Source organism: Corvus cornix, chromosome 6 (genome assembly GCF_000738735.6).
Source record: "Corvus cornix cornix isolate S_Up_H32 chromosome 6, ASM73873v5, whole genome shotgun sequence".
Taxonomy (NCBI): domain Eukaryota; kingdom Metazoa; phylum Chordata; class Aves; order Passeriformes; family Corvidae; genus Corvus; species Corvus cornix.
The window spans coordinates 20,056,943-20,081,371 of NC_046336.1; the positions used below are offsets into that span (position 1 = coordinate 20,056,943).

At 47.6% G+C, this 24,429-nt stretch overlaps 1 protein-coding gene across 7 annotated transcripts in view; it reads right to left on the bottom strand.

Moving 5' to 3' along the window:
* Positions 1-6,552: 6,552 nt before the first annotated feature.
* The window catches only part of PDLIM1 (PDZ and LIM domain 1), a 44,354-nt gene continuing 26,477 nt past the window's right edge, over positions 6,553-24,429 (bottom strand). For 2 of the 7 annotated variants that reach the window (XM_039553577.1, XM_019293367.3), the window contains exons 4-8: positions 17,967-18,028; positions 15,577-15,873; positions 11,744-11,898; positions 8,753-8,870; positions 6,553-7,102 (exon numbers count right to left, since the gene is read on the bottom strand). In XM_039553577.1, the coding sequence (XP_039409511.1) occupies positions 6,916-7,102; positions 8,753-8,870; positions 11,744-11,898; positions 15,577-15,873; positions 17,967-18,028 (819 nt within the window). In that variant the 3' untranslated portion in view covers positions 6,553-6,915. Of the gene's footprint in view, positions 7,103-8,752; positions 8,871-11,743; positions 11,899-15,576; positions 15,874-17,966; positions 18,029-18,263; positions 18,455-24,429 lie in introns of all 7 variants that reach the window. The other 5 variants (XM_039553578.1, XM_039553582.1, XM_039553581.1 and 2 more) reach the window with 5 other exon arrangements.

The following is a 24,429-nucleotide window of genomic DNA, read 5'->3' on the forward strand; positions in this document are numbered from 1 at the left end:
GTAAGCGAAGCCAATCTGTGTCCATTAATTCACACTTTCCTACTTATTTAGCACATTAGCCAGTGTCATACATTTAAAGAAAAACAAACTAACCCCACACAACAACAGAAAAACACCCACACACAAACCAAACCAAAAAAAACCAGAAACCAAAAAGCAGTGAGCCTAAAATAGCCTTAATCTTTCTGGTGCAGACATGACTTCTGTACTGACTGAGATTACCCTGTGCAGCTGAGTTGCCCATTTGAAGCAGGTGCGGGGAGCTACAAAGCTGTTGAAGAGTCTGAAGCAGAAGTCTTGGGAATGACTGAGGGGGCTGAGGGTGTTTAGCCTGGAGAAGGGAGACCTTATCACTCTACCACTACATGAAAGGAGGTTGTAACTAGGTGTTGGTCTCCTCCTAAGTAACAATAGGACAAGAGGAAACAGCCTCAAGTTGCGCTAGGAAAGGTTGAGATTGCATATTAGGAAATTTCTTCACCAGAGAAGTCAAGCACTGGAACGGGCTCCCCAGGGAAGTGATGGAGTCGCCATCCCTGCAGGTATTTAAAAGATGTGGATATGGCACTTGGAAGCATGATTTAGTGGTGGATCCAGGAGTGCCATGCTAATGGTTGGACTCAGTCTCAAAAGTCCCAATGCTTTTACGCTTTAAAGTTGAAAACTCTTGCTGACAGCTAACTCCTATAGGTTAAATATACAGGTAATATTCTTCACCTCTTTTTTGTCCTTCCATTCCCAGAAAGTACTCCTTGGCTTTCACGCACCCACAGAGACATTCTGCACTTTCCAGAACCCTTAGCTGCCTTCATTGCCCTTCTCTGGACACACTCCAGCACCTCAGTGTCCTTGTAGCAAGGGGCCCAGAACTGAACACAGCGCTGGATGAATCAGGCAGCTTTTAAACCTTCAGCTTTGGTTTGTGGAAATGCCATTTAGGTGTCATTTAAAAGCTGAGTCATGGAATTGCAGCTGGAGCTGTCACTAGCAGTCGTGCTAGTTAACATGGCATAGATGACATGGAAAAAAACCCTCTGCCTACTCAGACTTCAGAAGCCCGTTTTCATTCACTTTATGATCATTATTACTCTGTTGGCCTGATGTAGAGAAAGCTATCTTACAGTAGCAAGAGATATTTATGCTTCCCTCTAAGGGAACAGATAAATCTGTTAATGAGTAGGCTGGCTTTGACCTTTGCCTGGTGAAAGATCCGTTTTGTTGGTAATTGCTGAAGACAAAAGTTTCTAATTTTTCTGTTCAGTTACTTATTAGCCTGAGTAACACAAAGTCCAGCGTGTGCTGTCTTCACGTTACATTCACGCACTGTGCTAGTCTCCTTCATGCATCCTTTAATTTTAGTGAAGATCTACTACACGATTTAAGAATACATTATTGTGCTGGTTTTGGCTGGGGTAGAATTGTTCACAGTGGCTGGTAAGGGGCGGTGTTTTGGATTTGTGCTGAGCACAGGGTTGATAATACAGAGACATTTTTGTAATTGCTGAGCAGGGCTTACACAGAGCCAAGGCCTTTTCTGCTTTTTGCACTGCCATGCTGGTGAGGAGTCTGGGTCCAGCCGGGACAGATGACCTGAACTGGCCAAAGGGATGTTCCAAACCAGATAACATCATAGTCAGCATGTGAAACAGGGGAAAGAAGGAGGAAGGGGAGATGTTTGGAGTGATGGTGTTTGTCTTCCCAAGTAACCATTATGCATGATGGGGCCCTGCTCTCCTGGGGGATGGCTGAACACCTGCCTGTCCATGGGAAAGAAGTGAATTAATTTCTTGTTTTGCTTTGCTTGTGTGTGTGGCTTTTGCTTTCCCTATTCAACTGTCCTTATCTCAACCTAATCTTGTTAAAGATTTAATAAGTGACAGCTGCTCCCACACAGGCTACGTGACTTTTGAAGACTGATCTACCCTGCTTAACCTGCCTTTTACAGGGTGATATGGTGCAAAATAAGAGTTTCTACCCCAGAGCCAGCACAAGTAGGATTTAATAATTGCTGCTTTCCTAAAAATGCATGAACTAGCATTAATGCTAATGGTAGCATTGGGGAAATGATCACTGTTTATGTGTGTGGGGCTTGATGTTATTTAGAGACTTGGCAGAGCTGTGGCTGCTTTTCTAGCCCACCTTCAGAAAGTGGAAGCAATGCATATTTTTTGCTTGTTGCCACGGAGGAGCCCCATCTCTTCATCCCTATTATTTTTTGGCTCCAAAAGTACTACAAATGTCACTGATTAAAAGAAGCATGGTACCTTCTTAGTATGATTTTGCATTTCTTCTTCCTGCAGGCAAGAGAATGAGTGCACTTGCTGTACACCCAAGCTCTGAAGGAGCAGTCCAGCATTTGAGCACTGAGTGCCTACAGGCAGAGTGGGGTGTGCTCTGAAGGGTGCTGGTGTTTCAGAACGCAGCCTTCCTTCCAGCCTGTTCCTACAGATACGTGGGGAAGAGACCACAAGGAAATGCAGGAATGACAATGTGAGGATGCTCGGGGCAAAGGGGTGGCTGGTGCTGACAGTTTTAAATTGCTCTGCATGAAATAATGTTCCCTCGATTGTCCATAGAGAAAATATTTCAGTGGATACAAGACAAATTCTTGAAGCATAGATGTCACAGAAGGAGTAGGAGCTTCAGACAGGCCCTGCCTTAGCCTCAGATTTTGGCAACAGTTTAAGGAGTCACTCTTGCCTGTGAGTTCTAGTGACAGATCTAGTTATAAAAATTAACTATTTATTAAACAGGCAAGATAACAGACAGAAGATCTTAATCAGAATTACTCCACAGTATAAAACTAAAGGACTGGTAGTAGATTACAGCATAACATGGTGCATGATATCAAGGTACCTATATTAAAGCTGGCACAAGAAATAGTATTGATGAGGAGTGAAATGTAATTTATACACAAAATGACAATAAATGTGCACAGAGTCATTCACTTACCCCCCGAGCAGTAACTGCGAAGCAGCATCCCTGCTCATGGGAGAAACTCCACAGATTTCCAGGGAAATGTATAGATTTCTGCTTTGTGAAAGTTTGGTGTCACTTCTATAGTCACTTCTACATATAAAGTCACTTCTATATATAAAGTGAGGTGCCTGTCAGTCAGAAATCCAGCTTATCTTTCCAGATCTCACTTTGACAGCAAGATGTTTATTGGCAGTTGGGAGATGCCAGGCCAGTGTTAACCTAACTCCGTGGTGCCAACATAACTCACTACAAAACAGCTTGTCCTATTTATCTGATCTGTTACAACAGATAAGATCTTGGGGGGGTGAGATACCCTGGTACAATAGATCTGTTCTGGTGGCTTGGAAGCAGCGCTTCTGTCCCCTGCGGCATCCAGATAGATCCAGCTCTTGTTCTATTGTTGGTGTTCGCGGATATCTGAGTGCTGAGACCAAATGTCTGGACAGAAAGAAGTGGTCTTCACTTGGTAGTGTGTTGCTACTGTGTGTCTTTTTGCAGGTTTTCTTTTTCTCAAGTTTTTCCAGGTGATGACAAGATAATGTGTGGTAAACTTAATTTCACACGTTAGAATCTATTTAATGGCATTTCACCAGCACTGAAATGCACTCTGCACATGCCATCATTCGGGTACTCTTATTAACCTGCCTTAGCAGAGATGATGTTTGAACTACCAAGACTCTACCTTGACAAAAATCTGAGCCATTAGCAAATGCAACTTAAATGTGTGAGCTGGAGCAACTGGCCACGCTGCTCAGTGCTGTTTTATTGGCACAGTGATGGTGTGGCCTGTGAGAAGACGAAAATAAGAAAGGTCTGTCTTGATGATAGTGTTGGGTTTTTTAACCATCTTCTGTCAGCTTTATCTCTGGGGGGCCAGCTCACTCAAGTCACTGCCACCAGCAGGGTCTTTTTAACTGTGTAAAGAGTTTTAAAAATAGTGATTCCTGTTCAGCTGTGGAGGGAGCTCTGCTACTGCGTCCCACACCAGCCCTCTTCTCCAGCCTGCCATGGCCTGCAACTCCTGCTGTGGCTGTGCCTGAGGAGGGGGCTCCCACGACCCATCAGGGAGCAGAAGGCACGGACTCCACTGCACAAGGAGAAAGGGGATGTGTGGCAGTGGCAGGGAGGGATTGCAAATGGAAACTGAAGTAATCAGTGTTAAAAATGACAGATTGTGCCTTGTGCTGTGCTGCCCACCTTTGTGAGACAGTCCCTCTGGCAGGATGCTCACCCACTCACCAACTGCCTGACACGCTTCACATAGGAACCTTTTATGTGTTCCTTACATAATTTCTATAGCAGGCAGCTCAGTGTGGTTGCAAGTCATGGGTGACCCTATTTAACCTATTTTGTTATTGTTGACAGACTGCAGATGCCAACTGTTAAACTCCTGAGGAAACTAGAAAGTCAGACTACAGTGAACACTGCAGTTGTCAAATATTTTGCCCTGCATCATAAAAGATTATTACATTCCTTTTCTCAGCCAGATACAGCAGAGAACGATCGAAGTCCTCAAGTAACGAATGTGAACTTCCTCAGCTAACCTGTTCCCACATAATAAATTGGATCAGCTCTGGGATCCATGTTAGAAACCTACACACCCAGACTACTGCACAAATCTTTTGTAGTCCCCAACTCCTGTGTCAAGCCGCACACAGTTTTCCCAGCTGTGCTGCCAGCCTGGCTGCAGGAGCTCAGGCCAGTGACAGAGCTCGTGGCCCTGCACAAAGAAGGGCTTGTCACCTGTTTGCAGTGCGGTGCTGGGTGGGAGGGCAGGGCCAGGCATGGGCCAGGCTTGAATGCCCTCGCCCCCATCACAAGAGCAAATCATGAGGTTTTCTGGGACGAGCGCTGTTTTGCTGACAGACATTTGTGTACAAAAGAATGTAGTGACTGCAGGCACTGGAGGGCTCAGCCCAGGCTCCGGGCCGGGACATGGTGTTCCAGATGGCCTTGGCAGCCGGCATTTTCCTGGGGGAGCCGTGAGCCCCCAGCCTGCTGAGACAGTGGGTGGCATGGAGCTGCCACAGTCCCACAGCAGGACAGGAGACTTGGTTCACAATGCAGCCAGAGCAGTTTGTGCCTACAGGGTCACTCCACCCCTGCAGGTCTGTGCTTCCCACCACTGCACTGGCTTTTTGTGCAGTCCAGCACAGCAGCACAGCAGAAGACAGCCTTTCCCTAGGGAAGTGTGCTGTGGAGGGGAGAGAATAAACCCCCTTTAGCAGCAGTGAGGGGAGATGTCATCCCAGCAGGCCAAAAAACCCTCCCCTCTTACCCTGGAAAATAAAGCTGCTTGTGCTACCTATCTGGAGTTTGTGCAGGTGTGTGTTGATGTGTGCCAGTGGCACAGAGAAGGCAAGCGCTTCCCAGGGATGAGCCAAACAAATGCTGGTTGAGCTATGGCAGCCTTGCTTGCCTCTGCCCATAGAAGGAGCCTGAGGGGATGAACTAAATTTAGCTGGGTTGGTGAATTAGTCCTCTCCCCAACCTGCCCAAAAGCTGCACAGTTTATCTGAACAGTGGGAGGCTTAGAGCCATGGTGACAGGTCAGCTTTACCTCAGATGAGGATTGGGTTTGGGGTTGTGTTTGAGCTTGGATATTTTGCTTTATTTGTCTTCTGTTGGTTTTATTTTTGCAAGGCAGCTGTGCTGTGGTGAAGGAAACACAGGGCGCAGCAGTACAGACAGCACTGCTGAACACACACAGGACTTTGCAGGGCAGGGACATGATGCTGTCCTGTAGCTGTTGCAGATGCACCCACTAACTCCAGGGGCCCTGTGCTGGCCAGAGAGTGCTGTGTGCAGCTACAAACCCACCCTGCTGATTTCAACCATTGGCAATTCATTTTAAAGGAAAGATGACACATCTTAGAATCCGTTTATTTTTACACCATTAAGAACAGCCAGCATCTCATTTAGAGATGTGAGAGAAATAACCACTGCAGGCCTCCTCTCTACATGGGTGGAGGTTCTGCTCAGGCACCATCAGCCCCTTGTCCAGGGCACAAGGGGTATGTGCCCCCCTCTCCACATCACCCCAAAGGCACCCTCCAGCAGCTGTGCACAGCAGCAGCACTAGGAGCAGGGTGATGCCTTGGGCAGCCACATGTGCTTCCCCCAGGGGGAGCCAGAACAGGGACCGTGGCCACTCAGACCTTCGCTCTAGGATTCCCTGGTTTCCAGCAAGCATCAAGTGATCATTTTTCTCATAGAGCTCAGTTTGTGACTGTGTGGAACAAAGGCGCATCTGGGGTGATGCAGTAGCAGGAAACACTGATGTGCCCAGTCCCATCATGAAGCAGTGCTGGACACAGAGGAGGCAGCTCTCGGCTGCCTTGCACGGGGGACAGGCCACCAGTCTGTTCTGAGGCTTGGCTGTGCTCAGCTGCCCCTTGCTGGGTGCCAGCATGCAGCTGCTCACAGCTCAGCTGGCAGTAGGACCAGTCTGACTCAACTTTTTAAATCCTTCCCACTATTGTCCAGGATAAACAGAGCCATGGACTGGGCACCTCTTCTGCTGCCCAGGGATCCCCAGTCCAGTGCACAAGGAAAACAGCAGAAAGCAGACACTTCTGCCTTGTGGATTCACCCCATTTATTGAAGGCAAACAGATGGCAAATAACTGGAACACAGAAAAGTTGTAATCTGACTTTGGCCTCTGATTTTCCTGTGTGATTGACACCACAATGAAGGAAAAAAAAAATTGTGTATTAAAAAAAAAAAACAGTGAGAGGATTAAAAGAATGTTGAACAATTAGTGACATCAGTGACATCTCATGTGAACAGATGGAAGATTAATAATGACAAGGAAATTCAAAGCCATGCCTAGCATTCCTTACTGCAAACAAGATTCTGCAGGGGGTAGGGATAATGCTCTCCAAGGAAAATCAGCAGAGAATAACCCATCCACACTGGCTTTGTGAGCAGCATGGTTTAGTTTGGGAAGACGGTGACCACCTCGTAGCCCTCCGGGGGAATCACCCGTTCCCGTGCATGCCTCTCGCAGTAGATTTGGTCTTCCACAAAGAAGTGTCCTTTCTGCTTGAGATTGGTGCCACAGTCGCTGCACACGTAGCACTCAGGATGGCGCTGCTTGTCCCGGATCTTCACAAACATCCCTCTGGGGAAGGAACCAGCACCCCTCAGTGCCCACCACTGTCTCCCTCTCCCCAGCCACCTCCCGCTCAGCCCAGACCCACACCAGTCCTGAAGGTGAAGTTTTCTTCTGCTCCTGACGAGTCAAAGTACAGGCCCTACCTCTGGTCAGGCAGATGTTAACAGCGCTTTTAGAAGCCCAGCATGTGCTGGCATAGCAACTCTTCTCTAGAAAGAGTTTCCCAGCATTGATCTGCATAAGTTTCACAGGGACAGCCACCTGTGGTGGCAAGAATTACTGTGATGGCATCTTTAGCTGGTGGCTGCAGATGGCACAACAGCATTCAAATGCCCAGGATCAAATGGCAGGCAGTAGCTTGACCATCTGGGGGAGCAAAATCCAGGTACAAACCAAGTGGATGGCAACACAAATGGAGAACTGCAGGGATGAAGGCTGCACAGCCAGCACTGCCCTTTTTGCTAGTGACTGATATGCCAGGTCCATGTGGGAGAAGCACAGAGACCAAATCCTGGTTTTCATCTCGGACACAGCTGCTCGGGAGCTGCAGTGAACAGATCCAGCCAAATGTGGGCCAGCTCTTACTGGAAGACTTCACAGCTTAACCCAACAGATGACTACGAAAACTACAAAAATGACACAGCAATTTGTTAACTACCATCAGCCCCAACACAACAATTTTCCAGTATTATTTTGTTCCAGCAGCCGTCTCTATTTTCTGTAATTCATTAGTTTTGAGTGCTATTCAAGGCCTTGTGCTTTCTCTCCAGACCTACTCAGCTGGTAGAATAATTACAGGGTTTGTCTCTGATTCATATTTTACAGGGTATGGATTGCCTCTACTGTAATCTCTGCTGGTCCAGATGCTCCGGCATGCCAGGACCATGCAGTCACAGTGTATTGGGTCTCAGCAACAATCTGATAGCCTGTGGTGGGCAGCATCTGAGAAATCAGAATTCTGCCATGACAATGCAGGTTTGGCTACCAGTACTTGACTGCTGTGTAGTAAACTGTTAAGTTAAGGGGGCTGCAGGGAAGAATTTGAGGTTGAAAAACTGATCAACTCAAAGACATGGGTCGGGTGCCTCATGTGGTCACACTTAGGGTGCAGCAGCTCTCTATCAAACCCAAACCCCAGGTCTGCTGGAGTTGGATTTTACCCACTTTAATAAAGACAAAAAAACCATCTGCATAGACACAGTGGAGGTGTAAGGTCTTACAGGAGAGTGGGGACCAGAATGCAGCTCTGCAGTCCCCACCGCCTCTGACCACCAAGGCAAGTCTCCATGCCACACCTGGGAGCACTGAGACAGGAAATGCATTAAATACACAGGCCCTGAATGGAAAGGTCATTTTGTTTCCAAATGCTGTAAATGGATTTCAGGTAAGAAGCAAAACACTGCAGCAACAACTGCCTCAAGGTTTGTCTCACAGGGACTTGCTCTGGTTTCCACTGATACAGATCTGTAGATGCAAACTCCTGCCTCACTGCAGGGAATTGCAAAGTTAGTGTTATTAAAGCTGGTGAGAATAAATGTGCCTCGAGTCTCCTGGCTGCACTGGGTGTGGGTAGGTGAAGTTGTTTGGGTGCAGTACCTCAGCCCCTGGCACAGGCATGGGCTGCTCACCTGCAACCCCAGGGACAGGCTTACTTACACAATGCCAGATCCACACTTGTCGCACATGGGCAGCTTCTGGGCATTCCCAATCGATGAGGCCACCTTTGTGGTAGGGGCTTTGACGCTCCTAAATCCAGACGGTTTGGTAGGGTCCCCTGGGGGTGGAAGGAGAGTGCTTCAGAGCATGTGAGATGCGTGGCTCGAGGCTGTTCCTCCCAAGCAGATGCTCTGCTGGGGGCATGACATTCTTTAACCCCAGCTCTGAGGTGGGGATTCATGCATAGAAAGTGGGCAGGGATTTAGGGATGTGTGGGGAGGAAGGAGAGGAGGGACACAGCTGAACCTGGCCCTGGAAATGTGAGGGCCTGAGTTGGTGGGCAGTCAGATGAGAGTATCTGCTCATCTTAAAAGCCCATCAGACTTCAGCTGATGTGTCTCACATGCACAGATGCACAAAGCAAAGCAAAGCCCCAGCCTTGGCGGCACTGGAGTCTGCCTGATGTGTCCTGATCGCACACTTAGGGTCAAGCTGATTCCCAGATTTGAGCTCAGAAAGAGGTGGGTGTCCTGGCAGGCTAGAGAGGACTGACAAAGTCCTTTTCCAGTCTGCTGTCTGTTTTACAGTGGAGCTGGTTTTCCCAAGACTCCTGGAAGATCTGGTTAACAAACTCCTTCTTGCAGAGCCCTGGGACACTGGGGATAACCTTGCACTCCCCTGCTGTTGCACAGCATGCTCCAGGTATCTCCCTATTGTAACTTCTCTGGGGCAGGGAATTCCTGCAGGGTCTTCACAGGAGTGCTGACCTGGATGCCTAAACCAGCAGTGGATCCTAGATGTGGAATATGAGGCAAGCCTTTAAATATCTGCAGGGAAAAAGGAGCCTTTTACAAAATGACACCAATGATGGGACTAATCTTACCTATATGACTTTTCCAAGGGGTTCCACAGTTAACAAGGGAAGAAGGCTGCTGAGACTCCCATGATATTTTGTCAGAAACACCTTGGACTGTGAGGGACACTGATGAAACCCTTCTGACCAGTGTCAAACCAAGAGCACACTTACAATGGGCATTCCCAGTGAAGCGGTAGAAACACCCTCCAAAGACACACCCTGGTGACCAGCAAGGTCAGGAACTCACCACAGCCCAGGGCAGCGTCAGTGATAGAAGAGCTGAAGGAAAAGGGAGGAAATGCCTACCTCAGCTGTGGGGCAGGTGATGCTGCACTGGTTTGCCTTTAGGGCAGCCTTCAGCTCAGAGGTTTGTACTCAGCTCCGTGCAGATGCTGGTCCAGAGGTGCAAGTTCCCTAACCCTCCGAACACAGCAAGAAGCACCTGCCCTCCAAGAGCTGCTGCAAGTGACCCTCACTGGGAAGCAAGCAGCAGCAATCACATTTTCAGACTCTTCCCTATGACTTCTGTTCATTCCCTCTGCCTCAACCAGCACTTTGCTCTTATCAGCAACATTGACAGCACGTTTTAAAATCTCTCTTAATCAAACACCCACAGGAAACATGGCATGTTCCACCCAGTGGAACACTCCACTTTTGAGTACAAGGTCCGGTCTTAAAAGACAAGCCGCGGTGCTTCCAGACACCCACACTCGGCCGCTGCGTCTGGCCCAGGCTCTCAGCCAGTGTGAGTCAGCGAAGCCCAGTCAGTGATGCCCCAAGGGCCTTGTCCCAGCTGGGGATGGCTCACAGCTGCCATTCACAAGCCATTGCCTGGAGCCAGGCTGGGAGAAGCCGCCATCCAATGTGCCATTTATCACACGGAATGATCTGACTCGCAGCAGCGTGTGTTTGATGCTGGCCGGAGCACACAGGCTGGGCCATGGGGCATTATCAGCCCACTGTGGAATAATGCCAGAGCCTATCCCAGCCGGCCCGTGATAGGACAGGCAAACCTTGTGCCAGAGAATCCCAACAATGCTGCAAATCTTCAAAGAAAGATAAAACAGAGAGGCTTTTGCTTCTTATCTTCTTCACCACTACTAAGCACAGGGGAGGACCTTGGCTTCGTGAGAAGTCCTGGCTACTCCTTCCATGCAGGAGCTGAACCCTGAGGGCAAGCTGCAAACACTCAATATTTAAAAGATGCTTTCAGGTAGGTATTTTAACAGCATATTAAAGACTCCACGATCCTGGTTTCTTTCTTCCTATTGTTTCCTTATTTCCTTCATTTTGCTGTTTCCCTACAGATCCCTCAGACCTACCAGCATTTGGCTGATCTGTTTCTCTTTGTGGTATCTCAGCACCAGGCTTTTTTTGGATTAAACTGAATGCACCACTGCCAAACTAATAACACAAAAGACAGTCTCAACTGGCCTAAGGACAAAAAAAGGTCATTCTTGGAATTCTTTTCCCATTCATTTGTTTATTTTATTTTATTTAAGGGGAGAAAAGAGCACTATTTAGCCCCCAGTAAGTTAATTGGCCTTTTTATCTTTAAGTCTATAGCTCTGAACCGCACAAGTTCAGATGTCAGATCAAGAATGCCAAGAAGAGCGAATTTTCAGAGGTTAAAAGCTATGAACTGCTCACTCTAACCCAGCTTCTGTATTTTTACATTCAGCTGCACAAGTGGATACTTTTTCTTGCGTAGGGGGATGGAGTTCAGAAGCACTAGAACTCCCTGAAGAGCAGTATCTTGTGATAACATCCAAAGTCTTGAATCTAAGATGGTCTTTAATCAGTGAATATTATTTTAAAGGGGGTAAAACTTCAGAAACTATAGAAGGTTTTGTGACTTTTAAAATTCCTTTTTGATCACTCAGTGTTGCAAGGGTTTATTTCTGGAGCACTCAATGATTAAGCAATGATATGGGCCCAGAGACACTGAAACTAATCAGTGAGAGAATATTAAGGAATCAAATTAGTGACAGGGTCTGTAGGTTTTTGTAGAAACCACCTACACATTACCTTGAACAATCAACAGCTAAAAGGAAAATAAAGTTTTAAATGCTACTCAGCCCAAAGAATGGCAGAGCAGAGAGTGCACTCAGATCGGGTGTGCAGTAAGTACTCACCTTTCTCCTCTGACTCCAAGATCTCCTGCAACACAAGAAACGAAGCAGACTGTCTGGGTGGCTCATTTGACTCTTGATTCTCCTGCAGCATCTTGTAAACCTCAGATTGTTTGTCTATGGCAATGTTGCCTGGAGTCTGGTTATGCTGATCTAAACTGAGGAAGGAAAAGAGAATAAATACGCTTGTTAAACAGATGAAACTAAAGCCAATCCCTCCAGCAAACCTTTCAGAATGCATCATATGACTGAAGAATGAACGTGCAAAGCACATGCACGACAAGAGGTCATGAACGTGGAGGTGCTGGATGTGCTCCGGCTGGGATTGGCACGCTGGGCTGTCTGTGCACGCCACTGCCAGCAGCTGCTCGCCGATTGCCCCCAGCCGGTCGCCCAAGGGTTCTCCCTGCTCCACAACTACCATACACTCCAGCAACTAAAACCTTCTGCCTGGGAAATCACTGCTCTGTTAATAGGAAGATAAAGAATTCATGTGCTGGGATGGCAATCCCACGTGGTAGCTGTGCCATCCACGCATGTTCCCTGCATGCATAAACTACCTTACACTACGGTGAATCCCAAACTAAGTAAAGTTTATTCCATTAAAAAGAAATCTTTGCAAGTACTTTATGAATTGCTTGTAAATGTCACCTTCACAAGGTAACAGCTGTAGGATCTAACTAGAAGATTCCCTGATTGGCAGTAATTTAGTCTGGTTTCCAAGTGAGTATTACTATTTCCATTTCATAGGTGGAGGCTCTGAGGCACAGCCCATTTACAGTACTTCACTAAGGTTAATGAGCAGGTCAAGGACAGAGATTTCTGCCTGCTAAGGCTAAGCCCTCAGTGCAGCTGCCCCGAGGTGCTGCTGCCACCCCTCACCTCGACTTAGAGCCCAAGGTGCTTCAGGGGCAGCTTTTTACAGTGCAGGGTCATTGTGCCACTGGAAGGGTCTTTGGGCATAAAAAAAAGAGTCTGGAGGCAGTACCTAGGATATTCTCCACATCCAGTGCGTAGAGGATAGGCTTAAACTCCAGGAGGATATTTAGAATATCCCTTGGGAAAAGCTTTCCAATGTCTATTGACACTGAAATACCAGAGGAGATTATCATGGACAGGTGAGCAACCTCCAAACTAAAGGATTTGAAAATAGTTTGGACAAATATACAGTGGGAATTATTTAAATCAATGGTTTAAATTGCCAAATGCTGGACTAAGGGATGGACTAAAGGACACAGGGAGTTCCTGCCTGCCTTGTGTTCTGTAGCTGCAGTAAAACATATACAATAAAATGAAATAGCTGACAAATCTCCTCTGATGGCTCAATTGTATAATGCAGTCTTGTAAATGGTCTACTCAGTTTCACCATTCCTGCACTCTGTGATTGCATGAAAAGTACATAAACATCCTGAGGTTCAGACTAAATTGCAGAGGGAAATCTTTTTCTTGAGGAGGCAACTGCATACTTTCCATGCCAATGAGCAATTGAGTCATCCGGGAGTTACTCTACATAATAAACTTTTCAAGCATCAGAAGTAAAATCATCACATGAGTTATAAAATGCTATTTCCATAAAAAGAATTTCATAAAATGCTTCCATCTTTAGCAATTTTCAGTGGAGCAGGAAGCACATTAGACATGCAAGCAGTTGAACCTTTGAAGCCCGAATCTCAGTTACTGAACCCAAAATAAAATAATTATGTGCCTTCTATTAGACAGAAGATGTCCCATGCTCCACATCACATTCATCTCATGTAAACTCAATACTCCACTGCTCTATCCACCCATAAAAACATTATGCAAGAAGCCTTTCATTGCAGATTGCATACTAAGAATGTTTCAATAACATGCATCCAAAAAGCAAAGGCTACATCATCTTAAAAAGCACTAGAGTCAAAGAAAGCCATCACATTTCAACCATGCATTGTGGCAGTGTGAAACATACAGATCAGCCCTCCCAGGTATGCACCCTATACGTACACTTGCACATACAAGACTTCCAAAAGACTGTAAAAAGCATCAAACCTGAATTTGTACCAGTGGAGTAGAACACCTCAGGGCAGAAGGCTATGCTGCTTAAATTAAAAAACATCACCAGAAAGCATGTGTATCTTTTGAAAATGCAAGGCCACAGGCACAGAAATTCTATCTGCAAGATGGTGAGTCTCTGTATGCTAGCTGGTTTTTGGCACCTCCTGTTACACAAGTACTTCATCTGCAGCAATCACCAGCAACTGGAGTCCTTTACCATGCACTCGAGAGCCCTCATGTAGAAACTTTGTAGGGAACAACCCCAACTACTTTTATTGGGTCTTACACACACATTACTGGATCTCATTGCTGCTACCATGGGCAACTTGCAACACTGAATAACACTGGATCACTGAGCCTTAAATATTGCCGAGAAGATGGTAATAAAAACCATAAAGACATAGCATTACACAGAATTTTCAGAAAGCAGAGTTTATTTTTTACTAATGATATTTTACTATTTTATGCCAGCCCATTTTGCAAAGTTTACAAGGATCTCAAGGCTACAGGAAGGCCCAGTGCTTGGAGCACTCCCTTTTGCTATGAAACAATTGCTGGTGTCTCAGGCTCCATTGTGAGCACTCTCAGCTCTCCAGGCCAGCACAGAGAGCTGGCAGTGTGACCACTTCTGGTACACATGGCACTGACTACAAGCCAGAGCAGTGACTTACAGAAAGTAACTGCACTGAGTAACAAGGCAGGAGTAAATCCTCAGCCTCCCGATATGTCTTGGCTGCTGGCACATGGCAAAGCTTGGCTGTGTGGGTGCAGGGGTGAGGACACCAGATTTTCTGCTTTGAAGCACATGGTTCCCAGAAGGGAACTGTGAGCAGTCCAGGAGCCATGAAATCTGGCTGTGTCCTTTTCTGTCCCATGGAGGCCCTGGGATTGACCAGTGCCTGGACCACAAGTCACACACCTGCAAGCTGCTTGGTCACATAGGAGAAGGTTCACAATTCATTCTTGACTAGACCCCTCCTGCGAGACAGATAAATGTGCTTTCTGTTTCACCCATCCTGACACTGAGGTCCTCCCTGTAAAACCCAGAGGCTGTCACTTAGAGGCACGGGCCAGGGGTTCCCAAGTACCACAAAGACATCAAACAGGACCCAGGCCTTGCGATGCTGAGGCTCACCACACGTCTACAGACCTCAGAGCATGTTGAGCATCCTCCACTCCTTCGTGCAGAGGTAGCCTGTGCTGCAGGAACCTCTGCAGACAAGTGGGCAGGGGTGGGAACAGAGACTGTCCCTCCATGTGCCTGGTGCCTGCCAGGCTGCTCCAAACTCATGAGTGCTGTCAGCCAGAGATGGAGACCATGGGTACCTGCTTCAGCCTGAAATGAAACAAGCTCAGCACACACCCATGGCCAGTGAAACAAAAGAACAAAGACTGGCAGCACCTGTCAGTCACAAACAACAAAAGCCATTTCAAGTGCAGGAAAAACACCAGCTTTCAGGATAAAGTGCTCTCCTACCCTTAGCAAAGCCATCTGCTGCAGGTAGCTCCTCCAGAAAAGCCACCAGCTGCTGTCAGGTCCCGCTGTATGGGTGTGCAGGGGGCAATGGACATACTGACAGGCTAAAAACACGTTTGGGTGTTCCCCACGGTGTTGGGCACAGACACGAGGCAGAGAAAGCTCTTGTGAAGAGTCATGCACTAACATTGGAAGGGTGAAATGTAAATGCTGTTTTCTTGTGACCGGACAATGCCATGAGCCACAGACGAGGACGAGGGACTCGTGGACACCGAAATGCGGATGAGCAGATGTGCTGAGCTGGCTGCAGAGGTTGTGGGCAGGTTACCTGGGGAAATCAGGGCTAACAGAAGAGATCTGCCCCTGCAGGGTGTCCATGATGTTGCTCTGCGAATAGAGCTGCAGGGGAGAATTGAACTGCACGTGCAGCACTTTGAGTCCCGGCACCTCCACTTCCACAGGGCTGTTGGGGCAGACCTGGGCCGCGTGCTTCAGCTGCTCGGGCCCCACTCGGAGCTGGCTGGGGCTGGAGGCGCTGCTGTGCCTGCGCCGCGGCTCGGAGCTCTGCAGAGGGTCATACACGGAGGCGATGGGAGCCTGCATCGCACCCCCCGGCCACAGGCGGCTGCCAGCCCACGCAGCCACATGGGCAGTGTGAGGCGGGGTTGTTTAAGGTTTGTTTGGGGTTTACATTGCCAAATTGAGGGGAAAATGCAGAGGAGGAAGAAAGGAAAGAAGAAAGAAATTAATGAAGGACAAAGCCAAATATTTCAAGCCATCAAGCAGCTGCAGAATACTGTCTGAAGGACACACCACTGAATACACAACTTTACATTAAAGGCTTCTGGCTAACGCTGTGCCTCTGGTCTCACACTCCAGGGGTGTCCACACAAAAACTAAAAATCAAGCACTCTACTGATAAGCAAATGCATGGGCTGTAAAAGCAATGAAGAAATGGCAGCAGGGGTTTCATTATACGCTAACTCCCTGTGCACACACTTGTGGTCCCACTGTCCAGACAAGAAATGCCACCTTCACTGCTGCTCTTCTCAAAGCTAGCCTGGGCATCCTACTGAGGAGAAATCTCACCTCCCATCCCAAACCAGATGTGCTCAGCAGTGGCGCTTCTCCCTCCCCACCTGCTTTGTGACATCACATCCAGTGGAGATATTTGCCTTTATTTCTTTATGTACTACAGCCCTGCATTTACACCATACACCCTCTAAGGATGAAGCACAGACTAGGTCTCCAGTCATGTCACCATGTGCAGTGGCAGGATCAGGTGCTGGGTTCAGATAGGCTGTGTATCTGCAGGGTTCAGGATGGGGATGCAGATAAATGTCAAGTAAACCCAGAGCAAGGTCAGCCATGTACCAAATAACTCAGCAAAACAGATGGGCAGGAATTTAAAGGCAGCCGGAAAGGTGTGTGAAGGGAGAACCTACACATCCTGTGCTTGTGCACTGGGGAGACTACAGTGAGTTTTTAATGGCAAGCTGAGGTCTCTGGCTCCCACTGAAAACCAGCAGTAATTTAATTGCTTTTGATGACTCTGTAAACAAAAGCATATTAGCATCAAAGGCCTCATCCACAGTTTCCCCAGCATTCCTTTGCCACTTGCTGTGTTTCAGCAAGGAGAAGATGAAAGAGATGCCATGTATCCAAGATGGAGCAGGGCTGGCAATGGACCTTCCTGCTAGGAGGAGCAGAGTGAGCCACAGCCCTAGAAGGAACCCACCTCTTTGCTGATCCCAGCAAGAGAAAGGGATCAGCTACAATTTTCCAGCCAAATCTACCTGGCTTCCAGGGAGTGCTCTCACACGGAGGGGACTCCAGACTAGACCAAAGATGGTGTCTGACTGCCAGACCTGCATTAACCTGGTCCCATCAGGTTAATGCAAAGTCAGATTTTCCTTGTCCTTGCTCTGCTTTTGCCCAGACCCTGAAGGAGGCTGCTGAGTCTACCAGAAGCAAATGAGGAACAATCTGTCAGCTCGTCTACCAGCTGCAGCACTGTAACTGCCTAGAAAGGACCATGCTGCAGACATGGCTGCCAATGCAAGGAGCTTGCATTGAGCTTGAGGTTTCACTCACGAGAAAGTTTCCAGGCTTGTGTTAAACCACAATTCCAGGTCTTTGTACCCTGCAACAGCAGAGGCTGAAGTTACTTTTGTTTCCCCATTCACAAGTCAGAAATTTAGCCAAGTATTACCAAAAGCACTGGTCTTCCAGCTTTTATTATAAAAACAGCCAAAGCAGTTTGATACTGCTATACAGAGACTTAGGGCAGTTAAGCAACCTGACCATTACAGCCACAGCCAGAAAGCTTTCAGATAGCTCCTAGTTTATTATCTCCAATGAAAAAAGGGGAACTTTGAAATTCTAGGGTAAAATAATGTCTTTGGTGAGGCTCAGCTGCAAACACAAAAATGAACAGGCCCTTTTAAGGTTGGGACCCTTTCCAATCTCATACATAAAACCCCTCACACAGCAATGAATGTTTCAGCTATGTTTCAAAACTCCTGTGAAAAGCAAAGTTTGATAATAAAATACAGAAACAGCCAAACTGAGGCTCAGCCTGTCTGTGAATCCCAGGCCAGCTGAAAACAGGGACAGGTGTGCCTCCTGCACTAGCTGGTGCCTTTCCTGCCCAGCATTGCAGTGAAGCTGGCACAAAACCCTAACTTTAGGGAGTGCTTGTAACAAGCTATCAGGCACCTGTTCAGACCAGCAGGCTGGTAGGTCATGCTCAACGCACGCGGAAACTGCGTCGGTCTCTGCTAAACAAAGAAACACAACAGCATTAATTTCATATCTGCACCTCATGAAACGTTCCCCACTCCTCCGAACCCTGTCCCTGGGAACACCATTCACGCTCGTGCCTCTTCTACTTCCCTTGTCCTGAAAGAGAACTTTTCTTGGTTTAACAAACAGGTACCCTCGCAGTGAACTCATGTCTCCTGAAGCCTTTCCCTGGAGGCCCAGGGAGGGAGGGGAGGCGAAGGAGGTACTTACGGCTTGGTAGGCTCCAGGGCCCCAGGTGCTGTTTTTGTCTCCACCGCACTGTTGAAGGTCTGGATGTTCTCTGAGGAGTAGAGGCCTGCCGGGCTGTTGTACTGAGCAGTGATCACCCTGGGGGCAGAAGCTGTGGCAGCAGTGAAGGGCACTGCACTCCGATTGTGTGCACTTCCTATGTGCCTTATTTCCTGCATGCAAAGGAGCAGAGGCAACAATCAGAGGTGCTCAGACATGCAGGTGGATGTGACAGGGCAGCCCCACAGCCACTACAGTGGTGGCCTTCATGTGTGGTCTCAGCTGAGGAGCAGGTGACCACGACCACCAAAGCAAGTGAGCATCCTCCATGTGTCGTGAGTGCCTATCCTGGATGGCTTCAGGATGACCTTCAGGACATTTCAGAGTTGACACACTGGGAACATAAGAGCTCAGAAACACTGCCAGAGCTATTAGCTCAAGGTGCCACACACCTGGGAGCTCCTGCAAGCCTATGGTAAGCTACGGGACCGACCTTCTCATCCAAGACTACAGATTCTAAGCATTCCTTGCAATTCCTGAGAGGGTTAATTTCTGTGGAAAAGTGAAGATGAGAGGCAGAAAGAGGAGCACTTCTCAATGACATCTGAAAGTCTGGCTTCCTTTAGATAAGACAACCCAAAAAGAAGGAATTTGTCATTACTACAAGGGCTCTGGAGCATCTCTGCTCCTTCAGTTAAGACTGGGGTTCACAGCTGTCTTTGATGAACAACTTTGGAATTTCTGAAGAAGAAATTTATGGGGAATTATAAGGTAAAACTGGGTTGTGAGCTATAAAACCTGCCTGCAGAGGCACATGGCAGCACAAAGGAGCACATGGAGGCACACAGAGGCTTGTCTCCACCGGACCCTGGGGGGAGGAGGTGTCACAAGGCAGACCCCCCCAGAGAGGAGCCTGCCGGGAGCTGACGGACAAGTGAACAGCGAGTGATCACCCCATAAAAGGACATTTAGGAAATGTGTTACTGATGTGGCAACACAAGATAGGTCATGCCATATAAAGAAATACTGTGCCTTGGAAAGGTGTATAAAACCAACTCACTCCTTTGAATAAATGATTCAGATTCCCTGCCAGTCTGGGTCCAAGATTCAATTGCCAACAAAATTCCCACAACAAAGGTGTGAAGATGACCATTGTTATTACAAAAGATCGTCCACAGGCAGTGACAGCTAACTTTTAGCAACTTCTTCAGTGTCAGAAGTACAAGATATCACTCAGATGTTCTGGGTTTGCTGCAAACTGGAGGCTTCCAGCAGTAGGAGAGTACACTTAGAAACACAGGCTACAATCTAATAAGAACAGGGGCAATTCCAAGTCAAGTAAGACTCGAGCTAAGACTCTCCTTAACCACAGGCAGTGCTAACAAAAATGAGGACATTTCTAAGCCCCATCACCTGGGAATTAGCAGCCTTGTGGCAGAGATAACATCCAGGGCTTATTTCTCCCCAGAGAAGATGCTTGACCAAAGTAAGGATAAAGTATAATGGAGCCTCACTAGAGCAGGCATAAGAAAGGACTAACAGCCACAGGGCTGGCTGAGATATCGAAGGCTAAGAGATGGCACCAAACCATGATTTTTGAAATGTTTCAGCCAGCTGTAGAGATTGGGCATGGCTTCAATACACAGCTAACAGCCAATGGCACAGGATGAAACGGGGCACTTCTCGGCATGCTGGGCCCATGGGTCCCAGCTCTAATTAACACACCTAGTTCTCACTCCTACTCTATATAGGCACTGACTCCCTACAGCAATGATGTGAGCTTTTACTGCCCTACGAACATCTCACAGCAGTTGTTTGATATAGTTACAGGATAAACACTCATTAGAAAAAAGTATGACTTAAATCCCCCTACAGATCTTTCTTTAAATCACTTTTTTGTCTCCAGACTTCCTTAGGCAGCTGGCCAGCCTTCCCAGACTGACAGGTGGGAGTCATCTCACTTCATGGCATTCAAATGCTATTTATGGCATCAAGCAGAGCATAGGACGCCTTGGAGAAGAGTGGCGTGGATCCAAAGGCCCTCATGAATTACAAGTCATTTGAAATCATTTGAATCAAGATGTTCAGGTGCAGAGTGACAAGGCTGCTCTCCCATGGCTTTCTGGCCAATATGTATGGATGTTAGCCATGAAGCTTTCCCACATACCAAAGGAAAAAAGACCCTGGAGTAATTAGCTAATCTCCCTTTGTTGCAATCTCATTCAAACCACATAACAGGACTTGTGAAAATAGTCTTTCCCATGGCAAACCCATGGATTTTAGCAAAAAAAAAATTTACTTTAGCCTGTATATCAAACCATGGGGAACAGTTATCTTATATCAGCACTAAAAACACATGCTAGACCACCATGCAGAGGCCATGAGTGGGAGAGGGTTACAGATGTGCACATAAATAGTCAGCTTCATGAAAGACTGAGGCAAAAGGTTTAGGCTAAGGAAGTTATATTCTTAGGTCAAATAGGCTCAAAGTTGAAATCATGTCACAACATGCATTGAGGAAACACTTAAGCATTAACCAAGAATTAGAGAAAGGGAAGTAATTTACAGTTTGGTTTGGCTTTTTTTAACTCTGGCTTCCTAAGAAAGTAAGGTGTCTCAATTACATAGCCAACATGCACATGGGCATGTTGAATCTTTGAATGTGTCAGCCAAGCCCAAATTAGTTTGAACAGTGATGGAGGCCTCAAGGATCCTTAATTTCCTGCAAGTGTTGAGAAAATAGGGCAGCTACATGGAGAAGAGAGACTGACATCACATTAGTACCTTGACTCCAAGAACTGCCACACACTCCGGCACAGAATCCACATAGGACCTTTTGTCCTACTTTTGGCCACCAGGTAGGTTTTCTGCTGTGCAGTAACACCAAGACCGTAAGTCCAGCTTTCCAAAGTGTTGGGACATCTTCAGGAGCTCTCAGGTGTAGAGAGGTCACTGACTATAAGGGAGTTTATAACAGTTAAATAGAGAAATTGGTGCAGAAGCTGATGTCTGAAGATTAGAAAAATCCCATCTGGAGAACAGCACAGAAGGTGAAAAACCCAAGTGTCTACAGACAAGTATTACAAGAGCACTAACAGTATAAAGGGCATTTGGACAATCCAAATTCTCCAGCACTTCCTGTTACGCCAAGCTGTTCTTTCTGCTCGAGCTGTGGAAGGAATTTGCAAAGAACAAGTGCCTTCATGATCCCAAGATCAAAAGATAACATGTTCTCACTGTCAAATACATTTATCTAGGGATTTTCCCAAACTGCCAATCTAGGGCCTGTGCTGTGCAGCAGTTTTGTTAAAGCCCCTGATCATGGAGTTGTGTTTATGTGATAGTCTCTCACTCAATACTAGAAAAAAATCAGGTAAGTGACACTCCCAAAAACCTGTCTACCAACAGGCAAGTGGAAAATGCTAATGCAAAAACCCAGTTGTACTGTGCATATATGTGGGGACAGCACCTGGTTTATGCATTTGAGATGCCTAGGGTTTGCAGCATCTCTAAGGCTGTGGCAATCCCAGGACCAACACAAGGAAAAGGGGGCAAGTAGCATTAAACAGCATCCCTGGCTGGAGCACAGACTGCTAGAGCAGTAAGCAATGGTCTGTTTGCAAAGGAAGAACTGGCAATCAGCTAAAAGGGCATGATCTTATCTAGTCAGGACATGACCTACTCTTTCTTTGAGAGTAGTACAGAGGAGTGTGACCAATGTTAGATCTCTTCAGAGATACCTTCTGTTGGCACCTGCAGGCAGAACTGGAAGCACTTGCCTCACTCTCCCTGCAAGCTGTGGCACTTCCTCAGTCCCCTTATACCAGCCCTGTCAGCAGCGAGCAGGGATACCAGCAGTGGTTATTTTGGTCTGAAGCTGGGGTACGGAAGCTCACAAGCCACCAGGTAGGATATTCAAGAGCAGTATTTTACCACTATAAACTGATACCATGATACTTCAACTGCTTTGTCTGCACGGACATCAGCCTTGCTCCCCTCCTTCCTTTGCAGGGGTTATGTTTCCAGAGGAACCAGCAGAGTGACTAGACCAAGCTAAACTAGATTAGCAGCTGCACAGACTTCTCTGCCAGCTGATTCCGAACTCCGGCTTCACTTTGAAAATGAAGCCATTCCTTCAACAGACCCCTCCCTACCTGAAACTACACCATCTATAAGAACAAGCTCCAAGTGGCTTTGGAGCACAACCCCACATGCTCCCACTGCAAATGTCCCCATCTCACAGAAAAAGCTATTTTTCAATCCCAAAGACAAACAACGTTTGTAGGACCCTAGCTTCACGTCAGATATGCACATCTTCTGCCAGGTGAGTTTTCTGGGTGTTGGTGTTAGTGGCAGTAGCCCTCTCCAGGGGCAGATGGGACACAGCTGTGTGTTGCAGGAGCTGCAACAGGGCCACTCTAGCTGGGTGCTAAGGGGGTCCCACCACTGTCCTCCCAGCACAGAGCTGCCAGCAAAGGTGCCATGCTGTGAGGATGGGGAAAACATCCCTGTACCAGGGCAGGAAGCATATCAGCATTTCCTACTGCACCAGCTGCAGGCTGCGTCATGGGGAGTTATCTGGGAAAACAATGGCCCTTTCCTCCCTCTCATATGAGGCCGTCCTCAGTGATGCTGACATCCAGGCTGTGAAATCCCCACAGCTACATCAGCTGTCACTTCTGTGTCTGGAGCCAGCCAGTGGCTTGTGGCACGGGCTTCCCCCTCACCAACTGGACCTGTTTGATCAGGGCATGCGACTCCAGGGAAATTCCCCGCTGTCAGTGAAGCAGACAGCCAGACCAGGATGAGCCACCTCTATCAGCTGAGCTGGGACTCATCCTATGCACCAGTGGCATAAAGCCATCCGGACACCTCCATGGCCTTATGCCCTTGAGCAGGCTCGGAGCAGACTGGGGTGAGGGTGGGTTCTTGGGTCCCTTCCACCCTGCAGTGACGTGGCCGAGGCCATCCTGTGCAAGGCCTGCACTGACCTCACTACCACCAGAAACAGGAAAAATCTGGAGGCTTTTTGTACTCACTAAATAAACTAAACCAAGATGTGAGGGGTCAGACAGCCTCTCCCGTAAGTGGGGTTTTCCTCTCCCCACAGCATGGCCTGAAGGCATCCAGCTGGGCTGGGCCCTCATAGGTGCTGGCTAATCCCCCGCTGCCACCACACTACAGCACCCTCACTCCCCTGCCTGCCCCCTGCCCCTTCCCAGGTGACCTCTCTTCAATCTCTGGAGGAAAGAGAGGTCAAACATGGAGCAGGGGGCTGCTTGAAGCCAAAAACTAGTTTCAGGTGTGCAGTAGTGATTTAGAGACTGGCCAGCAGAGTTATTTCCTAAAGCTCCTGCTCTTGGAGTCAGGGGATTCACTCTGACCTCATGTCCCAAACTAAAAAAAACAATTTAAAAAATCAGCACCCAGACACTGCAGGGAAAAGCAAAGCCCCCACAGCCCCATGCAGCCAAGTGAGCCAGCAAAACTCGCTGCCTCACGGGGCCTCAGAAACATGGGATGTTTTTGCATCCCAAGTCACAGCCCAGAAGCTCAGGGCAGGCGATGCTGGACTGCACACCTCGAGAGCCATGCCAAAAGGAAACAAGATTAAACATTTCTCAGTACAAATGTTTACTCAGCTCTAAGAAAACGGGCCCCTGACCAAACCAGAGAGTGAGAGCACTGTGGTGCTGTGGGCAGTGGAGGAGAGCAGAGACCAGCAGGCAAACCCCCCCAGCTCCATCCTTGCCTTTGCAAAGTCATCCAGGGAGCAAAGGCTGTACTCAAGACCAGCTGACGTGTCTGGGGGAGGCCACTCGTGCCAAACACGCAGCAACAGCTCAGGAGAGGACATCTTTACGGCAAACTCTACCCCATGCTATGTTTCATCAGCTGCAATCACAAGTATTAAGAAGTGCCTTTACTTTCAGCTCTCTCTCTGTTATTGTTTGGGGTTTTTCAGCTATGGAAAGATCTTTTGCAATGCTTTGAAATCTGATTAAAAATTAGGAAGGGTTTGGGGTTTTGTTATTGTAGGGGTGTAAAACAACAAGACTGGCTTCCCACATCCTCTCTCTCCACATCCCTGACACATTCCACTCCCATGCAGTAACACCTTTTAACCAAAACCAGCAGGTCACGATAT